The sequence below is a fragment of the Lycorma delicatula genome, chromosome 9, assembly GCF_047948215.1.
Source record: "Lycorma delicatula isolate Av1 chromosome 9, ASM4794821v1, whole genome shotgun sequence".
Taxonomy (NCBI): Eukaryota; Metazoa; Arthropoda; class Insecta; order Hemiptera; family Fulgoridae; genus Lycorma; species Lycorma delicatula.
Window position 1 is genome coordinate 79,395,804 of NC_134463.1, and position 22,861 is coordinate 79,418,664.

The 22,861-nt window shown below is 29.0% G+C and overlaps 1 protein-coding gene and 1 long non-coding RNA gene across 2 annotated transcripts in view; one reads left to right on the plus strand and one right to left on the minus strand.

Annotated features, from left to right (window-relative positions):
* Positions 1 to 1,172: 1,172 nt before the first annotated feature.
* eRF3 (eukaryotic translation release factor 3) overlaps positions 1,173 to 22,861 on the minus strand; it is a 54,166-nt gene continuing 32,477 nt past the window's right edge. The window contains exons 8-11 of the mRNA XM_075374907.1: positions 19,932 to 20,105; positions 18,472 to 18,561; positions 8,971 to 9,139; positions 1,173 to 6,767 (exon numbers count right to left, since the gene is read on the minus strand). Of these exons, the coding sequence (XP_075231022.1) occupies positions 6,697 to 6,767; positions 8,971 to 9,139; positions 18,472 to 18,561; positions 19,932 to 20,105 (504 nt within the window). The 3' untranslated portion in view covers positions 1,173 to 6,696. The remainder of the gene's footprint in view (positions 6,768 to 8,970; positions 9,140 to 18,471; positions 18,562 to 19,931; positions 20,106 to 22,861) is intronic.
* LOC142329939 (uncharacterized) lies at positions 2,493 to 11,746 on the plus strand. Its single transcript, XR_012757628.1, has 2 exons — positions 2,493 to 2,623; positions 11,383 to 11,746. It is a non-coding gene; the product is annotated as an uncharacterized LOC142329939 (long non-coding RNA).

Sequence of the window (22,861 nt, forward strand, 5' to 3'; positions counted from 1 at the left end):
TAATTAACAATTGAATGTTAGAGAATCTAATAGCAAAAAGGTATAATAATGCAATTAAAAAAGGAAAAATACAATAAAGAAAAAAATTTAATACTGTGTCTTTTAACTAGCCTTAAATGTAACTTGTTTCAATTCTATGCTGTATGTTTTTTTCCAATATGTTTATAAACAAGTTCCTGACAACACTATAACCAACATACGATGCAGTTTCCTTTCAAGCCACACTTATCCATATTAATATTGACTAATAACCAAACAGTTGATATTAAAAAATAATATCTGTTGCTAGTGTTATATTTAAATAGCCCCAGGTAATACAGTAAACCATTAATAGCTATCTCAACAACTGGTTTATTTTAGAAAATAACATTTTGAAAATTAAAGTATATTTAATAAGGCAAGATGCTGAAAGCCATAAATAACTATGATTAACATCCCAGCACAAATGACTCATTAACACACAAATGTCTGTGATAATATATTTTGCTGTTATTTTGGTTCAGCCATGCCATTACACAAATTTTTTTCAATGCTGTATTTTAAAAGCAGTCCATGGATATCTCACCCTGGCAATTTTTTTTTCAAATTGCTTATTTTGTCCTCACGTTTCTTGTGATTATTATTTAAAGTTTATCTTTTTGTTTTTTTATAAAAAACATATTATGAAGTAATATTTTGACTTTTATCACACTGTATAGTCATAGACAGAGTGAAGTCAAATATTAACAATTTTTTTCTCAATAGAAATTTTGCTTCAAATATATATCACATAAATATGATAAAGAGGTAAATATGAAAAAAAAAAGGTAATTCACAAGACAAGTGATGCATTAAAAACAAGTTTTACCATTTTTTATGTACATATGATTCAAGGATAACAAAACAAATATACTTGTTTTTTTTGCACTGCACTGAATGTGCTAATTTTAACAGATTTATACTACCAGAATAACATGATGCAATTTCACTATGTGAGATTGGCATTTTATTAATGGGCAATGACCGGGTTAATGCTATTTAAAATTTCAAAAAGAGTTGAATAAAAGTAGATAGTTAACAATACAGCATGTTTTACACAATTTGCAATATTATAAAATGATTGGGCTATATTATTTCAGATAAATAGGGCATGACTGCAACACGTGTAATCAATAAATGTGAAAATAAAAATATATAAACAAAATCGTATCATGTTTATTATATTATTGTACACATCAGTATTTTAAGCTATAATTGTAATTATCTAGAAACCCCAAAAAAAGTAAATTTATTATTACCGATACAATAATTTTACAAATTAATAATAAAATAAACTAACTTGATGTTTTTAACTTAAAAAAAAATCGATAATTTTTTAACTTACATTAAATAACATAAATAATAATTAACGTACAATTATAATTAAATTCAGACTGTTATAATAGTTATAACCTAACATAAAAATAAAATAAATTAATACAATTCAAAGAAATTAAAATAATACGTTAGTTAAAATCATTTTATTAAATAAATTGTCTTTTAATAACAACAATAATTCAATTTATATATATATATAGAAATAAAAATAATAATATTTACATTTTCAAGGTAAAAACCACAACAAATTATATAACCATAATTGAACTGTATTGCATGCACGCGCATTAATTACGGTTACATAAAATAATAAATTAACTTATAAAAAAAATTATGTGTTATAAAATATATATTTTTTTAAAAATATTTATTTAGTGATGTCATTTTTATTCATAAAATGAGTATTTTTTCCTAATATAACAAGCAAGAGAAATAAATTTAAATTTCTACTAAAACAAAATTCATATACAGTCATCAGTTCTCTCCAATATGTGTACAGATATGAAAAAAGAGGAACATATTTCTGATACATATTAAGATTGTTAACATAATAAATATTTAATTATGTTTTAAAATGAAGTTATTTCTTTTTGAATAAAACAAAACAATGTATTTTATTACATTTAATTAGTTGAATTTTTATAATTTTATTAAAGGAACTTTTTACTTTGACCATTTATTTCAGTAAAACTGTTTTGATATTAAAATTGATTCTGTTTGGTAGATGCTGTACTGAGTATACCTACTCTTCTAATCTTTTCAATTTTTTGAGTGTTAAGCCAGTTTGAGTAATAACCTAATGCAACGATATCCCTAAGAAAGCAGAGATTTATTGCATATGTAAATAAATGCAAAACAAATATGATTCAATTGTGATGTCAATCATTTAAATTAATTTAATTAATTATGCAGTTTAATTAATATTTGTTTAATATTAACAACACATGTCTTTACATACAATGATTAAAAACAATATTAAGTCTCCAATGCAAATTGGAACATACATTGTTATATAAACCTGGATAAAAATAGCCTGGTATAAAATGCTTTTTTTTTAACAAAATGCATTTATATTTTTTACTTGTGAATAATTTATTGAATGTCTTTCTATAAAAAAATTACACCTATTTAATATAGTTCACCTGAATTGTTTCATATAAGGTTTTACTATATACCATTTCAATAAATCATTTTTACATTTGTCTACTATACATCTCCACTCACTTAACAAATGTAATGTATTAGATGGTTGAGCAACATCCATGGTGTATGTTTAATTTTGTACTTACTTTTTGTATTTTTTTTGTCTGTTCTGTAGTGTAAGATTGAAAACTGCATTGTTATCATTATGTGCTTAATTTAAACATTCATTCTGGCATTTTTCCTGAGCTATGTATTAAAAGCTGTCGAAGAATATCTTTCTGCACTTTAAATTACTAACTTTTATAATATACTAGTTGTATTGTAGAAATACTGAGCAATATAATAATATCTTTATTTATTTATATAAATATATGTTAGCAATTCAAATCTCTATCAATACAACAAAATAGAAACTAATAAATTAAACAATATAAAAATGTAAGTTAATAAAATAAAAGCAAAAGGAGCAGAAATGAAAATTAATTGTACAAAATACAAGACTAAAGAAAACTCACCCTAACTGAATATTTAAATATTAGTATGATTGTTGAGCAGACTATTATATACACTAGTTTAACAAACCAGAAGAGCAAAATGAAAAATTACAATAAAAGGTGGAATAAACAGTAGCAAACAAAGCACAACCATAACCATTATGTTACCATGTATATAAAATTAAAATGTGAACTGAGAAATTCATGTATACTTAAAAAGAGGGGTTAACATTTTTAATAATAAGGTGACAACTACAAGATAAAATAATTCTTGAACCTTGCCAAAGATAAATGTAAATCAAATGAAGAACATAAAAAGCTATCAAAATTCTTTTGATAAAATTACTTAACCAGGGAATATTTTGTTCCAAATCCTACTGAAATGATATATAAAAAAAAAATATATATATATATGCAACATATATATACACACAGTGTAAATGTTGCTTTGTTTTCAGTTTACGTACATCCCTGTAATACAGAATAAGACCCACAGTGTCTTAAAACACAGTAATAACTACTATTATTTAAGCAGAAAGTATATTAATGAGTACAAAATGCAACAAAGTAATTTTTTTCATGTCTGCTAATTAAATGAAATATAAAATGAAGTACTTTTATAATTATGCAAATGGTATGTGAAAAAATTTTTTTAAAGAAAAAGGCTATAAAAAACTACCTTTTTTATAACTGACTACCTTAAATCTGAAAATCATTTTCCGTGTAGACCAGAAATATGTTTATAATTTGTTGACTTGTGCAACACGACAAAAGCTTGGGTGGTTTTTTTTGTAACTTTGAGTAGGCATGTCATATTAATTTTTATCAAATTCATCATTAGTAACCAAATATCATCTCTCTTTCTGGCTTAATTTTTACTGTAAATTAGGGAATGTAAAAATTTTCTAAAAAGTATTAAAATAATTTGAATAGTCAAACTATTTATTGTTAATCTTTTTTTCTTTATGGTAAAAAATAGTCCTTTTAAAAATTTCAGTCACCTGGAATAAAGAACTTTGTTCTTAATAATTTACCAATGTGAAAGCAATTGTTTACTAGGAGAATTTTTCAATATTTTCAGACCATGATGAACCAGACAACCGATATAGTACATAGATTCTATTGTATACAGGCACTAAAAAATTCATTAAAAAAAATTAATTGTTCGTAAACAATAAAACTTCTGAATTTAATTACAATAAGTTGCTACTGTACTATTCTTTATTATAAATTTTAATCTTCAGCTGTTACCTGTTCACATGCATAAATTGCTGATAGGTCATCGTGCAACATTATTAGAATCATTTTATCTATAATTAATGTCTATAAAAAAATGAGATTCCTGACTCCCAAGGTTAAAAAATGTTTGTTAGAACATTTGTGTGATATGTTAATGTATGGATGTGAGAAGTGGACCCTTGAGAAAACAGAAAGGAAAAGGCTTCAGGCAGTGCAAATGTGGATCTGGAGGAAATTAATGAGAACGTGCTGGGTGAATAGAAGCTTTTTTTATGAACAAGTGCTTTTAAAATGGATTAGACACAAAATTGATCAGGCATATGACAATCAATTCTTAATAAATGCATTTAAAGAAAGAGTACTGGGGAAGAAACCAGGGAGGGGTGTCTGGAGCAATGGAGAAAGACTAGGATATTTCAGTAAGACATCGCTTTTAAAAAATGATAACAAAAAATTCATGAAAAGTGATTTTGCACTATTAGTTTCCATGGTTTGAACTGCTGAAAACAAATACGTGTTATCTCTTAGAGATTCTGAATAAGTTAAAATGTAAACTATTTGTTTATACCCTTGCAAACTGTTAACAATCCTAAATGAGCTGATTTTTATCTGGTTTTGAGATTCTGTTGAAATAGAGCTGTTAATTTTATTACTAGAAACCTATGAAATTTTTACCAACGAGGTTTGTATAAAACTATAAAATATCAACATTTAATTTGCTTATTTTGGGCTTAATGTTGTGCAGCAATGGTTTTTAGACATTGTTAGATTTCCTCACTGATTTTCTTAATTAGCTTACATATAGCAAATTTTAACTTTATCCTAGCATAACCTACACTTTCCTTTTTTATATAATTTTAAAATCTTTATCCGATACATACTGTTCTTGTATGTTAAATGTATCTTACTTGATAATTTCCCCTTTCTTGATAATATTAGAAGTACAATTTTTTGTTTTTAACAAAGTTACATTTCCTGTACAAATGTAAATAATATTATTTCAGTATCAAACCACAATGAGTGTAGAGTTGCTCAATACTCTACTGTAAATAGTTTTTTGAACAGAATGAAATAAGTACACATTTATAATCTCTTGGAAAAAGTTACTTACTAATATTTATAATAATAATTTTAAAAATTGAAATTTACGTAATAAAAACATTAAAAGTATAAATCTAATTTGGCTTTTTCTCACTTAAAATTTTTCAGTTTTTTGTAAATAATTTTTTTAAGGAATTTCGTTTTAACAAACTAGAAGCATTTCAGTAAGTGTAGATAATTCCTCCATAAAATGCAATCAAAGAGGAATGCTCAGTACACCAGACCAGGACAAAACTTAATCTATTAGTTCTATAAGAAAAAGCGACTTTTGTTAATGCAAAATGAATGCATCCTTTAAAATGTCAATAAATTTGAATCATTTAAATTTGAACACTTAATAAGGAATTAATAAGCTGAATATAGTAAATACAAAATTATGAAATCAAGAAGAAAAATGTTGCAACAATTTGTGAAAACATTAATAAAAATGTACTAAGTTCATGATATTCTATATATCAAGCTGACTTTATAGCTTTGAATTCATGTTTGTCTTGAGGTATATATATACTCGATAAAATAACACAACATCCAATAAAAAATTGCATGCAATTTTACCAAAATGTTCTCCAAAAATTAGAAAACCAAACAGACTTTACACATAACTGATTTTAAATTTATTTTATTTTTCCTTAATAATAATTTTAAAAAAAATTAAGAGTACCGTTTCATATAGTTTCAATTTATTATTTCAATAAATAATAAAAACAAATGTTTACCTTATTATTTAATATATATTTATCAGTAATAATAATAATAATAAATAATGAACAACCATGAAATGAGTAGATAAGCAAAAAACGTAACATCTTACTCATCCACACTCTTTTTAATCAATCAAAATAACGTATATACATGCACATATAATTAAATGTGTGTAGCATGCATGCATTTATAAACTTTTATATTTTCGAATGTTTGCTCTTTTTAATACATTTGCTGTAAATAAGTAACCAACATTATTATATAAATATACAATTATCTTCAATATTACAATTATAGTATTTCATTTAAAAACAAAAAATTTAAAAAAAAAGATAAAAAACACTGCATTTTCTTTACTATAATGAAAGTTCTCTTGATTCATGGGCTCTTTTTAAAACCTTCACTTGTTTTGGACACGCTGCTGCACACTACACCACATAAGTTATTTTAATATTTAATATACATTTTTAATCACATAATATTTTCTTTTCATTTTATCTGCATTCATTTATTTTTTTTTATTTTATTTGTATACTAATTCATAAGTCATACTTTAAATCATTTTGACGCCCGTTCTCTGCTCTTTTCCATATTTTAATTTTCATTTTTATTTTATCGCACATACTTTTTTCTTTTTACACTCATTCGTTAATTAATTAATTTACTTCTGTACTGGTGGAGGTATTTTAGTTTCTAAAACTTTCAATACTTTACCTATAGCAATAGTTTTACCTGTAACAGTTAAAATCAAATATAATAATATTAATAGAATAATAATAGCAGAAAAATATTAATAATGTAAGGTAAGTTTATACAGTATTTATCAACAAAAAAAATTGTTTTTGATTTTGTAGTTTAACCTAATGAACAAGTATATACTGAATTATATATTGTTTTTTTAGGCGTTATTGCTGTAAGTTTGACATTATATTAATCGTTAAGTTTCGACAGCCTGTAGGATTAAGGGCTATAAAAAAATAATTACTCATTTCTAAATTTTTAATTATGTTCAATGTTTACAAGTATTTTTTTTATGTACAAGAAAGGCTTACTCTTGAGAACATTACAATACATACTGCACTGTAGGTTATTTTAAAAAACACTAACGTTATTAATGTGGAATGTCTATTCATAATACATGAAGACATGCAGTTCTCAAACGAGCATTGTACAATTACTGAAGTTTAAGGTTTTTAAAAATGTCTTCACCGTTTTTTTTTTCTTTCAGTCATTTAACTGGTTTGATGCAGCTCTCCAAGATTTCCTATCTAATGCCAGTCAATTCATTTTGGTATACTCCTACATCCCTAACAATTTATTTTGCATATTGCAAACATTGCCTCCCTGCACAATTTTTCCCATCTACCTGCCCCTCCAATATCAAAACGACTATTCCAGGATGCCTTAAGATGTGGCCTTTAAGTCTGTCTCTTCCTTTTACCTATATTTTTCTAAATGTTTCTTTCTTCATCAATTTGCCTCAACACCTCTTCATTTGTCACTTTATCCACCAATTTGATTTTTTTACATTCTCCTACAGCACCACATTTCAAAAGCTTCTGTTTTCTTCTCAGATACTCTGATCGTCCAAGTTTCTTTCACTTCCATTTAAAGCTATGCTCCAAAGATATATTTTCAAAAATGCTTTTTGTGTAAGCAAATTGTATTTCTGACTGAAAGTTCGTTATACATGTGCTACTCAGCATTTTATATATCCCTCCATCTTCAGTAATTCGTCCATCTTTAGTAATTCTACTTCCTAAATAACGAAATTCTTCTACCTCCATAGTCTTTCTCGACCTATTTTTATATTCAGTGGTCAATCTACTTAATTTCTACTACATTTTGTTTATTTTCATGTGGTAGTTCTTACATAGGACTTAATCCATGCCATTCATTGTTTCTTCTACATCTTTTTTATTCTCAGCTAGAATTACATCATCAGCAAATCATAGTATCTTTATGCTACGATTCACTTTTCACTGTTATTACGGATCTAAACTGTTCTTTAACATCATTAACTGCTAGTTCTGTGTAAAGATTAAAAAGTAACGGGGTAAGGAACATTCTTGTCAGGCTCCCTTTATTACTGCTTCTTTCTTATGCTCTTTGATTATTAGTTGCAGTTTGGTTACTGTAATGTTAGTAATTGTTCTTCTATCTCTACTTGAACCCTAAATTTTTTTAAATGCTAACATTTTATTCCAGTCTACATTATCAAATGCCTTTTTTTTTTTTAATCTTTCCTTCTACTATTAATCTGAACTTTCCTTGTCCCTCTATACTTTTCCTGAAACACCAAATTGGTCTTCTAACACTTCTTCCAGTCTCCTCTCAATTATTCTGTACAAAATTGTAGTTAAAATTTTTGTTGTATCAGTAGTTATGCTAATTGTTCTGTATTCTTCACATTTATCTGCTCCTGCCTTATTTGGTACCATGACAATAACATTTTTTGATGTCTGATGTAATTTCCCCTTTTTTGTAAATATTACACACCAGTATGTATAATCTAATTTATATAATTTTAACATTTACAGCTACTGATATAAGATTCCAATCAGTAGGTTACACAAAATAGATTCTTGTAAATTAAAGATTCCTTTAGGAACATGCCAGTTGCATACCTGCATTCACAGTATGTATGTGTAATCTTTACAACCCATGTGATTGTATTTGATTTAATTATAGAAAAGTTTAATTTACCTACAGTAACTCAATTTTTGGTAAAAAAAAAAAAAATCAAACAAGTTGAAAGAAAACTTTGAAACTTACAATTGAGGTTAACTTAGATAAAAAAGTAAAACTTTTAAGTAGAAAAAAAAATGCTGAAACCAGATTCAATTATCCAGCGAGATAATTGTTACAGATAAAGACACAAAATTTATGTAACAATTTACTTATTGAAAATTAAACCAAAACCAGAAAACCTTACCTTCATCCCTGAGTGTAAATCGGCCCATTTGTGGGAAAAGTTTAAAGGGTTCAAGGCATATAATACCAGCGCACTCTATCCTCATGATGGCTACTTGATCTTGTTTAACAAATCTAGGCCTCGTCTTTGATTTTTGACCAGTTTTCTTATCCATCAAGCAAATTAAGGCCTGCAACAGTAATGCATACAGTAAATAAAAAATTTATCTAAAACAAAAAATGCACTGCTCCCCCATACCAGTAATTTGACTTATAATAAAATTGAATTACACACAATTTTGGTTTTATTACATTATAAATAGGACAGCATAATTATAGATAAGGATATTTTGACATAACTTTTATTTCAATTTTTGAAGTAGAAGATTAAGTTAACTTACTAAGTTTACAAATTGCAGCTTTCTACACATTAATGGATTATTTGTGTTTACGCCGTTGCGTAAAGTTGTTTTATTCTAATGAATTCAAGGTTATGGTCGAGTCTTGTAGTTTACATGCTTGGTAAATATATTTTGCATTTTTGTAAGGCTTATCATACGTGTATTTTAAAATAGGTTGTTTGGGTTTGTTTTCGATATCAATTTCTCTCAGTCTCCAGTTTGACTTGCTGATTGCATCATTGTATTGGTGTCAACGTATTTCATATCTCGCATTATTTATTGCTGTTTAGTCTTAATATATATATTATTCTTAAGTATTTTTTATTCTCAACCAATTTCAATATTGTCATAGTTCCTAGAAGTCTATTTCTCTTTGTCTGCCCTGATGTCATTTCTTCACTTAAGTATTCAAAATTTATTTTATCAATCTTACGTAATTCTTTAGTGGTCTGCTTGCTTGTAAATTATTTTTGTTATGTCTTCGTTCCCTAATTCCACACGTTTTCTCTAATCGTTCTCATACTAACACTTAGACACTACTCTTGTTGTCAACACACACACACACACACACACACACACTCTTCTGTCCATTGCTTTGTTCGCTTCCCCTACTTCTCACCACGCCAGCTTTGGTCATTCTAGTCCTGACTTTCACGCTGTGCGGATCCTGGTCCTCCAAGTCTGGAGGACCAGGCTTCGATGTTCTATCTCTCTCGTATAATGTTAATACTTTCGTCGTCTTCATACTCTTATAAATGTTGCGGTATTTCTCTGTCGAAATTTTCTCTAGTTCTACTCGCCAGTGTTTCGTGATTTCACCGATCTCTATGTTTTTGTTTTGCCTCGTTTCTTTGTTAAGTTATTCTTCAAATTCACTATATTACGTCTCTGTGGAAAGTGTTTCAATCACTACATACTGCCAATTCTATCGACTCCGAATCTTCTCGAGCTGCTGATTACATTTTCATCTATGCAGAATCTCTCCAAACTCGTTGCTACATTTTTGAGACGCCACGTCCTGCTCAACCTCTAAACCACATCTCACCCCTGCATTCCTGATACACCATTGCAGACTACGCCCAGGATTACTGTATGTATTCATTTACCTTCATTCACGAGTTCGTCTCTTGCTAATATTTGTGTGCTACAGGCAAGTTCAATTTTCATTATTTATTACGTTAAACAGTTATTTTATCATTAATATTTGTGGAACATTCAGTTTATCGTACCTTATGCCTTTCAATTTCAAGTTTAATTTAAAAAACCATTTATTCACTTAAGTGCAGTCACGATAGGTGGCTTACCTATTTTACGTGCTTAATTATTACAATCTGTTGTTATTGTAATTAACTCTATAATTTAATCTTGTACTTGTTAATCGCCGAGATTAATCCTTTTCTACTCATGAACTGTATTCATAATACTTCTCGTAAATTAACCTAAAGCAAATTACTCCTGATGTGCAGTTATGTGTTAGGACTTTGTAATTTATATATTGAAGAATGCTTATTTACCAAAATGAACTCTATTTATATATTATTACTTATTTTAATGTGATTATATTGTAATTAACTCTTTTTTGTACTGAAATTATTGTAATTTATTTTTCTAAGTTAAGGACATCTGTTCTTTGTTAATTTTCATATTACAGTATATATCAGTAACGCAACAGCTTTCCAGTTACACTATTTTTATTGATGTTACGTTTATAAGTATCTAATTATAAATAAGGTTTTTTATGTTCTCTTGTTTTCAGGCTTTGTTAATTTGTAGATTTTCAAAATGATATTTGAAAAATGTATATTCATGTATTCTCTCATTTTAATATCATTGTTCATATGTTGATTCAGCTGATATTTATTAAGTATCATTAAGTTATGTTAATTTCATTTAATTTAAGGTTATGATTTAACTTATGCTCATTTGTTTTCTTTCTAATTAAAGTCCAATTTCTTTTGGCAAATACGAGCTGTTTTTTTTTTTTTTTTTTGTTAACTTTACCCAACAATTTGTTTATTTTTGTTTTATTTTAGAAAAATGTGGTCACTAAATTTATACAAAAAAAAAAAATAAAAGACAGTAACTTCTCTATTCATGAGGATTTTAGTTCCAAACTATTCTGTGTGGATATTGAAATAATATAGAAAGATAAGTAAAAAAGATAAATGCACATTAAATAGAAAAAAAATCATAACCAATTTATAAATCTCTTCCACAAACAAGCTTAATAAAAATTTGCAACACTAAACTTAACATAATAAATTGATTTGACTTGTTTGTCAGGAAGCATGTGATGTGACAATACGTACATAGAGGAAAAGCATTTAAAATACATAAAGCATTTGGTTGTATACTGTTAGAATTACTGTAAATTAAATATATAAATGTTATGTAATACTTGAGGAATTCATTATTACTTAAATAAGTTTGATCCTAGTCATGTATATTTTGAGTCTGAAGTTACAAACACAAGTTGGAAAAGGTGAAACTTTAAAATTTACGGTTTACACACTTTCACAAATGATAATAGTTTCTTCAAAACATAATTATTATTTTAAAAAAGCATATATACTATAACCTTATATAATTATTATTTTAAAATTTCACTCGCTTACTTTTGTAAAATATGTTTAAGGCTTTCTGTTCAAAAAATTGGAGATATATTGATGATTCTCTTGTAAGAGAAGTTCATCAGTTGTTCCTTTTGAAGCCTTTTCCAGACAATTTAAGGGGAAGATTTTATAGGAAAATAATTACATTTTACCTATATAGCTGATTTGAAGAATTTATTCCTGGTATAAGATATTTATGGTGTAATGATACAAAGGCTAACATCATGATATTTCAAGTATTTTCACTGAAATTCAAGAATATTTACCGGAAATATTAACATAAAAAATTAATTAATAGTTAAATGGTAATGCAGTAGAACCCTGTTTATCTATCACTCAGGGGACCAAGCAATGGTCTGAATAAAAGAGTTTGTATTGTGACAAGAAAAAAAATCATTATTAAAATGCAAAAAAATTTAACAACAGGATCTATTATGCCATTTCAATTTCGTAACTACAGGAAGAAATATTTAATTTCATTAGAGATGAAGTTAGATTTGAACCAAGTGTATTCCCCTTGTAAGATCCAAATATTTCATTAATTAAAATTTCATTTCATTTGGCTGGAACTCTGGAACCATTGAAAATAAGTACCAATTCTGATATATCGCTGAAAAGCTCTCAATGAGGGCTTACTGCAGTTAAGAAGAAGTCCAAAATCCAAATTTTTTGGATCTTGGGCTATTTTTAGACACTTTTGGTTCAGTCGATTGCAATCAAAAGGGGAGGTGCATAACTAGATGTTACAAAAGTCATAAATCCAAAATTTCTACATCCTACAGCTAACCGTTTTTCAGTTATGCAAGATACACGCATATAGATGTCATGCCGAAACTAGTCAAAATGAATTCAGGATGATCAAAATGGATATTTTCATTGAAATCTGAAAACCAAAATTTTTTGCAATCACAATACTTCCTTTACTTCATACAAGGAAGTAAAAATTATAATAAAAGCGAACTACAGTTTATATATTACTGTATGATGATTTTTAAAAAAACACTACCTATTAATTCTTTATCTCAGTTATGGCCAATTAGTGTAATAAAAAAGTAACTGTACATCAAAACAGATTTATTGTAAATGGAAAGTCTTTAATTTTTATGTTTTTAAAATTGACATCCTGTACTTGGCTGGTACATCTCCTCTTCTTTGCCCATAAAATATCCATAGGCATTGAATTTTGAGTGCTATTCTAAACACTGTATTGAGAATGCAATGCTTGGCGTCTGTGTGAGAAACCTTGGTAATCGGGGTGTTTTCACTGTTGTCATCATTCAGATAGTGTTGTACAATTATCTAATCATTGTTCAATTCTTCATTAGTGTTAGCCTCATCGTAATGTCCAGCAACCCATCACATTATGTCCCTGTGCTCAATATCAGGATGTATACCTTGTACGTCTAGGACCACTGTCTTTATGTCATCACTGGCTTTATTTTCTGTGGAAATATTGTTTTTTAGCCTTAGTATCCCCATGATTTTTTTTTCATGTTTTTTCAGTCATTTCCATTCAGGCTTCTGCAACCCTGTAAATTGCATCTTTAATTTTATTACTTTCATTGCTTGAAAAAAGTCAGCTCTCCTGTTTTTTCAAGGATGGATTCAATATACTTTCAACAGTACATATGATGTTAAAGAACAGTTTAGATCCACAGTAACAGTGCAAGATGAAAGTATAAACGATGCTGTGATTTGCTGATGATATGTTAATTCTAGTAAGTGTAAAAAAAATTTGGAAGAAACAACAAATGGCATGAAGTCCTATGCAAGAACTACCACATGAAAATGAACAAGAACAAAATGAAATATAGTAGAAATAAAGTAGATGGACCACTGAATATAAAAATAGCATGAAATTGGGAAGTAGAATTACTAAAAAATAGATGTAGGAGCAATATAAAATGCCTAATAGCAAAGGCGAAACGAGCTTTCAGTCAGAAATATAATTTGCTTAGATCAAAAATTAATTTAAACATCAGGAAAGCATTTTTGAAAGTATATGTTTGGAGCATAGCTTTATATGGAAGTGAAACTTGAAAGATCAGAATACCTGAGAAGAAAAGATTAGAAGCTTTTGAAATGTGATGCTATAGGAGAATGTTAAAAATCAGATTGGTAGACATAGTAGCAAAGAGGTGTTGTGACAAAGTGATGAAGAAAGAAGCATTTAGAAAAATATAGCTAAAAGAAGAGAAGACTTATAGGCCACATCTTAAGGCACCCTGGAATAGACGCTTTGATAATGGAGGGACAGGTAGATGGGAAAAATTGTGCAGGTAGGCAAAGTTTAGAATATGTAAAACAAATTGTTAGGGACATAGGATGTAGGGAGTACACCGAAATAAAACGACTGGCACTAGATAGGGAATCTTGGAGGGTTGCATCAAACCAAACCAGTCAAATGACTGAAGAGAAAAAAAGACTTTACTGTACCATTTTTTCAACCATGCAATATTGCCCTGATTCATAAGTTGGATGAGAAGTGCGACATGAACTGGTAGAAATATTGGTTTTAATTTCACCTTTTTGTAATTCATTTTCATTTGGTGACTTGGTGCATTATCCAAAAGAAGAAAAATGCTTTTGGTAGCAGAGTTTTTGATTTTAAATTCTTTTCAACTAACAGTACAAATTCAATGTAAAACCAGTTCTCAAAAAGATTGCAGCATGCACCAGAATCGATCATAAACAAGCAGTGAAGACATGCTAATATTCTTTAGGCTTTTGGACTCCCCAATAACAAATAATGGCAATTTATGATTTTCATCAGCATTGTTGCTTAAAACAATTGAAATTTTATTCTTTGCCAACTTGGTACCAGAAACATTTTAAAATTTTGACACAAAAGTTCTCAAGGCATTTTGTAATTTCACCCTTCCCATCAATTGTACAATTGGTTGGATTTCATTGTTTTCTTCAACTAGCTTTTTAAATTTGACCAGAAATTCATTTGCAGTGGCAGCAACTGACAATTTTTCCTTCAACAATGGCAACTTGTTTAATTCCATGATGCTTCTTCCACCTATTAAGCCATCCCTCAATTGCTGAGCATTTTTCATCTTTCCCTTCAGTCTCTTTACAAACCATTTTTTTTTTTTCTTTTATAATGGGTTCAGATAAAGAAGCATCCAGCAGAACCAAAGTCATAATGTACTCTCTAAAAGTTCCAACTTAGGCTTTCTCAGCATTTTTCGGTTTTTTAGCACATCTCCTTCAAGAGTCAGTGTATGTACTTCCAGGATTTTCTGTTTTTCCTCCTATCTTTAACTGTGGTAATGCCGACTCCCGGATCTAAAGAAAATGTTTGCATAGACTCACTCTTATCAATTCGTTTAAGCACTTGAAGCTTCTGTTGCAATACACACACTATACATTTTCGTTTTTGAGTAGCCATTAGTGAACAAACACAATAAAAAGTAATAATAAAGATTCAATAGCCTACATGCAAAATTCGTGGTAACAGCAACATTTATCAATATGATTATATGGTTAAGGATAAACATGCACTACTGAACTGTGCTGGTTAAATTAAAACCAATTTTTATCCCGTGTATAGCAGAGCTGTTCTAGCAAGGCACTTTTTCCTCTATTTTACAGTCTTACATCTACTCCCCCACACAAGCACCTTGCTATAACTGCTCGACTATACATATGTAAGACTCAGTACTATATGTACTTCTCCTGATATGACAATCAATTTTGGTGATTCAATGCACAGATAAGTTTAAGCATGCAAGTACATATTGAGCTACAGTACTGTACTGTATTGGTTGGATATACAGAGGTCAGATATGTGGGATGCTACTGTAAAATAAAATTATCAGTTTTCAGAACCCATAGTAGTTTTTCCCAAATAAATAATGTACAAATATAACATCGCATTAAAATACATCCACCTCATTTATAGATTATAGTTGAATAAAGGAGATTAAAAAAAAAAGAATTGGGTTTACAAATTACAGTGGTCAGGAAAAAAAAGAAAATGAATAGTCAGAAACATTTTGTAACTTTTGTTAATGCGACTTTGAACTTGACAAAATATAAAAATCCTGTTTTGCTGGTATAAATTTATTATAGTGTTACCAGGTAAGGATGCCCAACTCTCAGAGTATCTCATGGGTTACCATAAGTGATATTATTAACAGTCTGTTACTAATAGACACATGACAGTATTTCTAACAGAAACTCAAAGAACAGTTTTTTACTAGCATAAAATGTTTAATTACATTAAGAATAAATATATTTTAATAACAAATTTACAAGCAGTTTATTTTCTATATTATCATCACAACATGATTACCTACATAACTGTAATCATTACTATCCTTCCTAGGTTAAGGCTACACAAAGAACTAGGTACTAGGCTAATGACGGAACTAAAAAAGTACAGGATATCAAAAGAAAAACCATAAAAAATGTTTAAATGAATTTAAATAATTTCACTTTATAAATAAAGATGTAAACATGACTGTACCTCATTATTTCAGATAATAAATTCTAGCAGTATTCTAAACAATAAGTTTTTCTGCAATTACTTCACAATAAATACTAATTTTCTTCTTTTTTTTAAAGAACCATTGAAATTTTAATTTAACATCTTATAATAAAAAATTACAATACAATTTAATTTTTTCTTTCAAAGTGAAAGAAATACAAGGCTCATCAATACCCCTTTCATTGGCTTCCTTTAAAAAAAGGTGAGATTTTTCAAAAGTTAAAGATTTTCAGTAACAATTTATTTTCTCATTAGGTTATTCTATACTAGAACAAATTTTTTTCCATTTAGTTTTACTATAAAAAATGTTTAAATGTAAAACAAGAGCAAAGAACTAAGAAATTATAAATTTATTGATTTATATAACTTTAATATATTTTTATATATGATTTATACAAGTGATTCAAAGAAACAGGAAATTTTGAAAGTTGTGTTGGTAGCCGTGGGCGATTGGTACCACTTAATAAGTGGCGCCAGCCTCTCTAACCTGACCTGCCATTTAGTTGTCATGGATCCTTGGAGTGGTGCGCAACATGCATTTGCTATCAAAGCATTTTACAAAAACAATGACAGTGTGAAGGGAGTGCGTAGAGAATTTCACCGTCATTTTAATCTGGGACGGCACGACCGTGTTCCATCAGCACATGCAATTAAAACATGGATATCTAATTTTGAGGAAACTGGTTCGGCAATGAAAAAGAAACCTCTAGGCCGTGAGCGAACCATCCGTACACCACAGAATGTTCAAGATTTACAAGATGCTGTCACACGAAGTCCACATCAGTCAATCCGTCGTCTCTCAGCATCTTTACAATTGCATAGTTTAAGTGTTCGAAGAATGTTAGTGAAGGACTTGCAATTCCATCCATACAAGTTGCAGATCGTCCAGGAACTGAAACCGAACGATGCAGTTGTGCGAGCACAATTCTTTAATATAATGCTTCAGAAGATAAATGATAACGAAGAGTTTGTTCACGAACTGTGGATGTCAGACGAAGCGCATTTCCACCTCAGTGGATTAGTTAACAAGCAAAATTTCAGATACTGGGCATAAGAAAATCCTACGCAACTACACCAGCGTCCGTTGCACAGCCAGAAAGTGACCGTGTGGTGTGCTATGTCATCTTACGGTGTTATAGGCCCTTATTTTTTTGAGGATGACAACGGTCTTGCGATTACAGTGACGTCGGCTCGTTATGTAGCCATGCTTGAAACCTTTTTTGTGGAACAACAAAAGAGATTTCCACCAATTCTTAACACAGCCTGGTTTCAACAAGATGGAGACATCATATAACGAATATTGATGGCAGCTGTACGCCGATTGTTTGGACAACGCGTCATTTCACGAAATGGTGACATTAGATGGCCTCCCAGATCGCCTGATCTCTCAGCTTGCGATTACTTTTTATGGGCTCACCTTAAAAGCAAAGTGTTCTACAGTAGACCTGCTACAACGGAAGAACTAAAGGCAAAGATCCGAGAAGCAATTGCAGAAATTCCAGTTGAGATGTTACGTCAAACCATGAACAATTTAACGAAGAGACTTCGTGAGTGTTTACGTAGAAGAGGAGGTCACCTGCAAGATGTCATCTTTAAAAAATAAACTAAAATGTAAATGTTGCTTAAAATGGCAACATTTGTACAATTACATGAAATAAAATTCAATATCTAAAAAAAATTTTTCATTAACGTTATTTAATTTTAAAAATTTCCCGTTTCTTTAAATCATCGTGTATAACTGAAACTGCATAACATTAATTATAGATATTTAAAAAGTCTATGAATGAAAATTAACTGGCAACAGTAAAATTAAATTTTTATACATAAATGCGTGGTAATGAGGATTGTTAGATAAAAAAAAAAATCCTATAACATATGTGCCCTTGTTATGTTATAAAGAAAATCAATGAAATAAAATTTAATTTATTAATTAGAAAAATTTACAAGCCCAATTAAAATAACTGCAACTGAATTTATAATAAAGTAATTATTTTTAAATAAAATGAACTTACTTTAACGGTGACTTCCTCGGCTACACAATGAATGTGCATTACGGCTGAATATCCAGCACATATTATACTCTTATGTTCTAAAATTACAACCTGTAACAGAAGTAAAATCAATAACAAATTGCAGAGAAAAAGAGAAATTAAGTTAAAGTCTGACTAATAACAAATGATATTTTTCTCTTGGAGGGGGGAAGAGCTAATGAAAGATATGAACACAGAGAAGTATGGACAAAAAATAAGTCTGCTGTTACCACCACAGGGAAGATAGCATAAATAGGAAAATTAGATAAATAAAGAAAAAAAGAGTAAATGGAAAAAAATGGTATAAAGACTTCCATTGTTAGATAAATATAATAAACACTGGAAAAATAAATACAAGAGAGGAAAGAGACTGAATTAGTATTAGTGAGAAGGTTGCAGAAGTGATAATAATAATATTTTTACAGATAATAAAAATGGAACTTTTTTCTGAAGGCCTTTGAGAGCTGATTATCGGATCTTTTTTCAGTGGAGTTACTAGTAGAATTGTTATTAAGTGGAGTAACTGGTAGAATTCTTATTAATTACAACAGTCTTAAAAAGAAGAATATGAAAAGCCCTGTATGTTAATCACTGAAATTCGTAAGTTGTTTTTGTTAAATTATGGGTTTATAAATTTCAAAATAGTTCTAGTGTGTTGAGATCTTTGTTTTTACATGCTGTGTGTAAAATTTGAACTGCCTATAACTTCTTTGTATTCATGGGTTAATGTATCTAATCACTTCAGTGCAATATTTTGTGCAATCATAGTTTCATTTTTTATTCTTGGGTTGTGCATCTGTCAGTATATTTTGTAAGTTTTCTATACGATCTTGCATATTAGAACAAAGAAACAAGTAGTTTGAACTCATATTTACTTTGAAATGAAAACAGCATTGATGGGGAAAGTAGAAGACATTATTAAAATGACAAAAATTGAGATGGCTGTATCACAATCATGTATCAAGATCTTAAGAACACTAGAACAGACAAAATAATAATGCAACATTAAATATAGTGTCAAAGGACTGTTGGCAACACTAAAAGCTGAGGTTTGAGTAACTACAAAAGAAGCACATGCTGTCATGCTGATCAAGAAGCTTAACATTTAATTTACAAAATATTATTTTAAGTTCAATTTTTAACATTTAAAAAACTATTAGCTTTTTATACAACAAATGTGTAAGACAGTATTATTAAATAAACTCACTATTTATACATTATTAAACTCTTAGATATTATAGCCACAAACTTATAACAAAAGGTTTTTATCATGTATGAAAAACAAAAAGAAAACAAATTTACATTTTCTGACCCATGATTGGAATCATATTTTTCATAAAATTACTAATCACCGTAATTAACTTTTACTGCACCATTCCTTCCAATAAACAATAACTCATAAATAACAAACCTACATAAAAATAACTAAACTAGAAACAAACCTGTGCATCAAACACTTTGCCTGTTCTGGCAGGTGCAATGGGGTCACACAATACAAATCCAGGTGAAACATCTTCCTCTTCAATACCTTTCAGTTTAACTTTAATATTTTCACCAGGCGATACAGATGTTACTTCTTCATCATCAGACCATAACTGATCTACTACAACAGGTGTCTAAAAATAAATAGATAAATTGCAAATATATACTGAAAAATTAAATTGTACCTACAAAAAAATACATAATTTTATGAAAATTCAAATAATTCACCAATATATATATATATATACATAAACATAAAAATGGGAAATCGTAACTTTTAAAAAAATACTATTTTTATGGAGTTCTTATTACATGACAACAGAAGGAAATAATTTGTATGGATCTAAACAAAAATATGTTTAGTTAAGTAGGTAGGCACTAACATCGATATTTGATTCAATTTTGACAGACTTAATAAAAAAAACTACACACAACCAAACATCACAGTTCAGCTTTGTAGTCTTAAACCACATGTTCTTCAGTGAAGAAAAAAAAGATTTATTCACTTTAAATACACTGTATATCTGGAAAACTATCACGCTTTAATATTATTTTAAAATTTTCTTATGTGTTTATTTCTTTTGTTAAATTGTTTCTAGTGTTCAATTTCTTTTATTATATATTTGTTCTTGCTTGTTTAATCGATTAAATTTAAAGAATATCATAAACAATAGTGAAATAGTATCAATACATTTTTAATTGATATTATTACCTTCATTTCACAAAATATATATGTATAATTTTTATTACTATAAACATCTTTCATGTATAACACTATAACTATAATAAATATCTTTTTAAAATAATTTTTCAAGACTTTTATTAATACCACACTTCACAAATTTCAGGCATCCTCAATTTTACAGCTTAGATGCAATTTTATGTTGGCTACCAGACCAAAATTTTCATGTCACCAAGAGAGTTTCCAAGGCTCAGTCAAATTAATGTAGTAGTTACTCTCAATGACCCTGCAAGTCTTATGTAGTGAAATGACTAGAATTGGATATCCACATTTTTCTGGGGGTTCATGGTCATGTTGACACTACCAAACCAGATACACTTCTTAGACAAATCTGATGTTCTCACCAAATGTAAAGAAATGATCTGCACATCCCTAAGTAAACAAGATGCACACACAATACAGCATGCATATACTCTGTAAAAAGACCAGCATGGTCTTGCTGGTAGTAGAAGAATCTGTGGCATATCAAGGTAACATCTAACAACGCATAAACAAATTTGATGTGTGCCAACCAGATGGTACAGTGCTTCCACTGTAACGTACAGTATTCTTAGCAACCAGCACATTATTGGGTAAAATCCCACCAAATATAAAAATGTACTGTTTTTTATTTTAGCATATGTCACACTACTGACTTGAAACAAAAACCGAAAAGGGAATGGATTCAAATTATGAATATGTATTTACAGCTGGAATACCAGTAGTAAACCTTACTTAAATGTTCTTCTGTAACCCAGTGATAAGTGGGTTATAACCAGTGCATATACCTGATTTGTAATTACTGTGAAATGTTCACAACCAGTAATAGACAGGTGACTGCACAACTGAATTTAACCATTATATGACCTGGTATATCCTCATTAGGCAGTTAAGGGTTACCAGAAGCATCATCAACAGTGCATTCATCCTAATGTGGACACGATTAGAATAATTCTAATAGTTTATTAGAATAAACTAAAACTCTTAGTTCTCTAAATCTTTAGAGTTCATTAACTGCAATTCTAAATAAATAGCTTCAATCATAATAAAATATTTCAATGATCATGATAAAGGTCAATAATAAAATAAAAATTGTCCCCAAATTATCCATATAATAAATTTAAAATTAATTTAATCTTGTTCTAAATAAAATAAATTTCCTTGGACTTGGGGGGGTATCTGTACCCCTACTAAGCGCATACCCAGGTGGCAGATAGGGGAACGCTCTATAGACATACAGGGAAAGCGAGAAATAAAATATCACCCGCGGGCCGACATAAAAATAAAAAATCCAGCTGCATCTATTCCTGGATTGGGTGGCAGGGTTAGTCAGTGTCTGTTTCCCATATTAGGGACAGCTGGCTTGAGTCTCCAAGGCTTAAAACCTTGGTTGTATATCTGTAATTTCTCTGGAAATTACCAAAAAATATTATCATTTATGGATATGTATTATGTTAATAGCAGTATTACCCTAGGTGGTACCCAATCCACCAAACAAATGTGTACAAGCAGATATTCAGATTCTGGTGAATCTGTAACCTCACACTAAGTTGAATTGGAGTGACTAGGAAACCTTTTAAAAAATAGAATTTAGTATAAAAGTCTAACTTTATTGCAAACTTCAATGTAAATTCTCTTTTAAAAGCAGGAAAATTATAACTCCTAACAGACACTCTTAAAAACTCAAAACATTATGATCACAGCTCTACAAGAAACAGTTTACAGACGAAAATGTTTCTGACTCTGAAGGTTTCAGAATTTATAAAGGTAAAAGAGGTGCAAGGATAATGAAGAATATGTGTCATCTAGGTACTCATTTCATCATAAACAAGAATATTCTAAATTCTATTTTAAATTTCAAATCACGTAACAACTTTCCTACTTACATTTAAAAGCACAAATAAAATTTATATGATAGTTAATGCACACGCACCTATTAATAAAGAAAAAGTGGATAAATTAAATGGCTTTTGCAGGTCATTTCAGATACATAACATAATAATCTTAGATTTTAATGCACAGATTGAAAAGGAGAGGAAATTAAAGAAAGTAGCTAGAGAATAACCCGTGCACAAAAGAACCAATTAAAAGTGGGGGAAGATTAATAAAAATTTGCCAATCACTTTATTTGATTTTAAAATTCACAGCTTTTAAGAAACTGCTTCATAA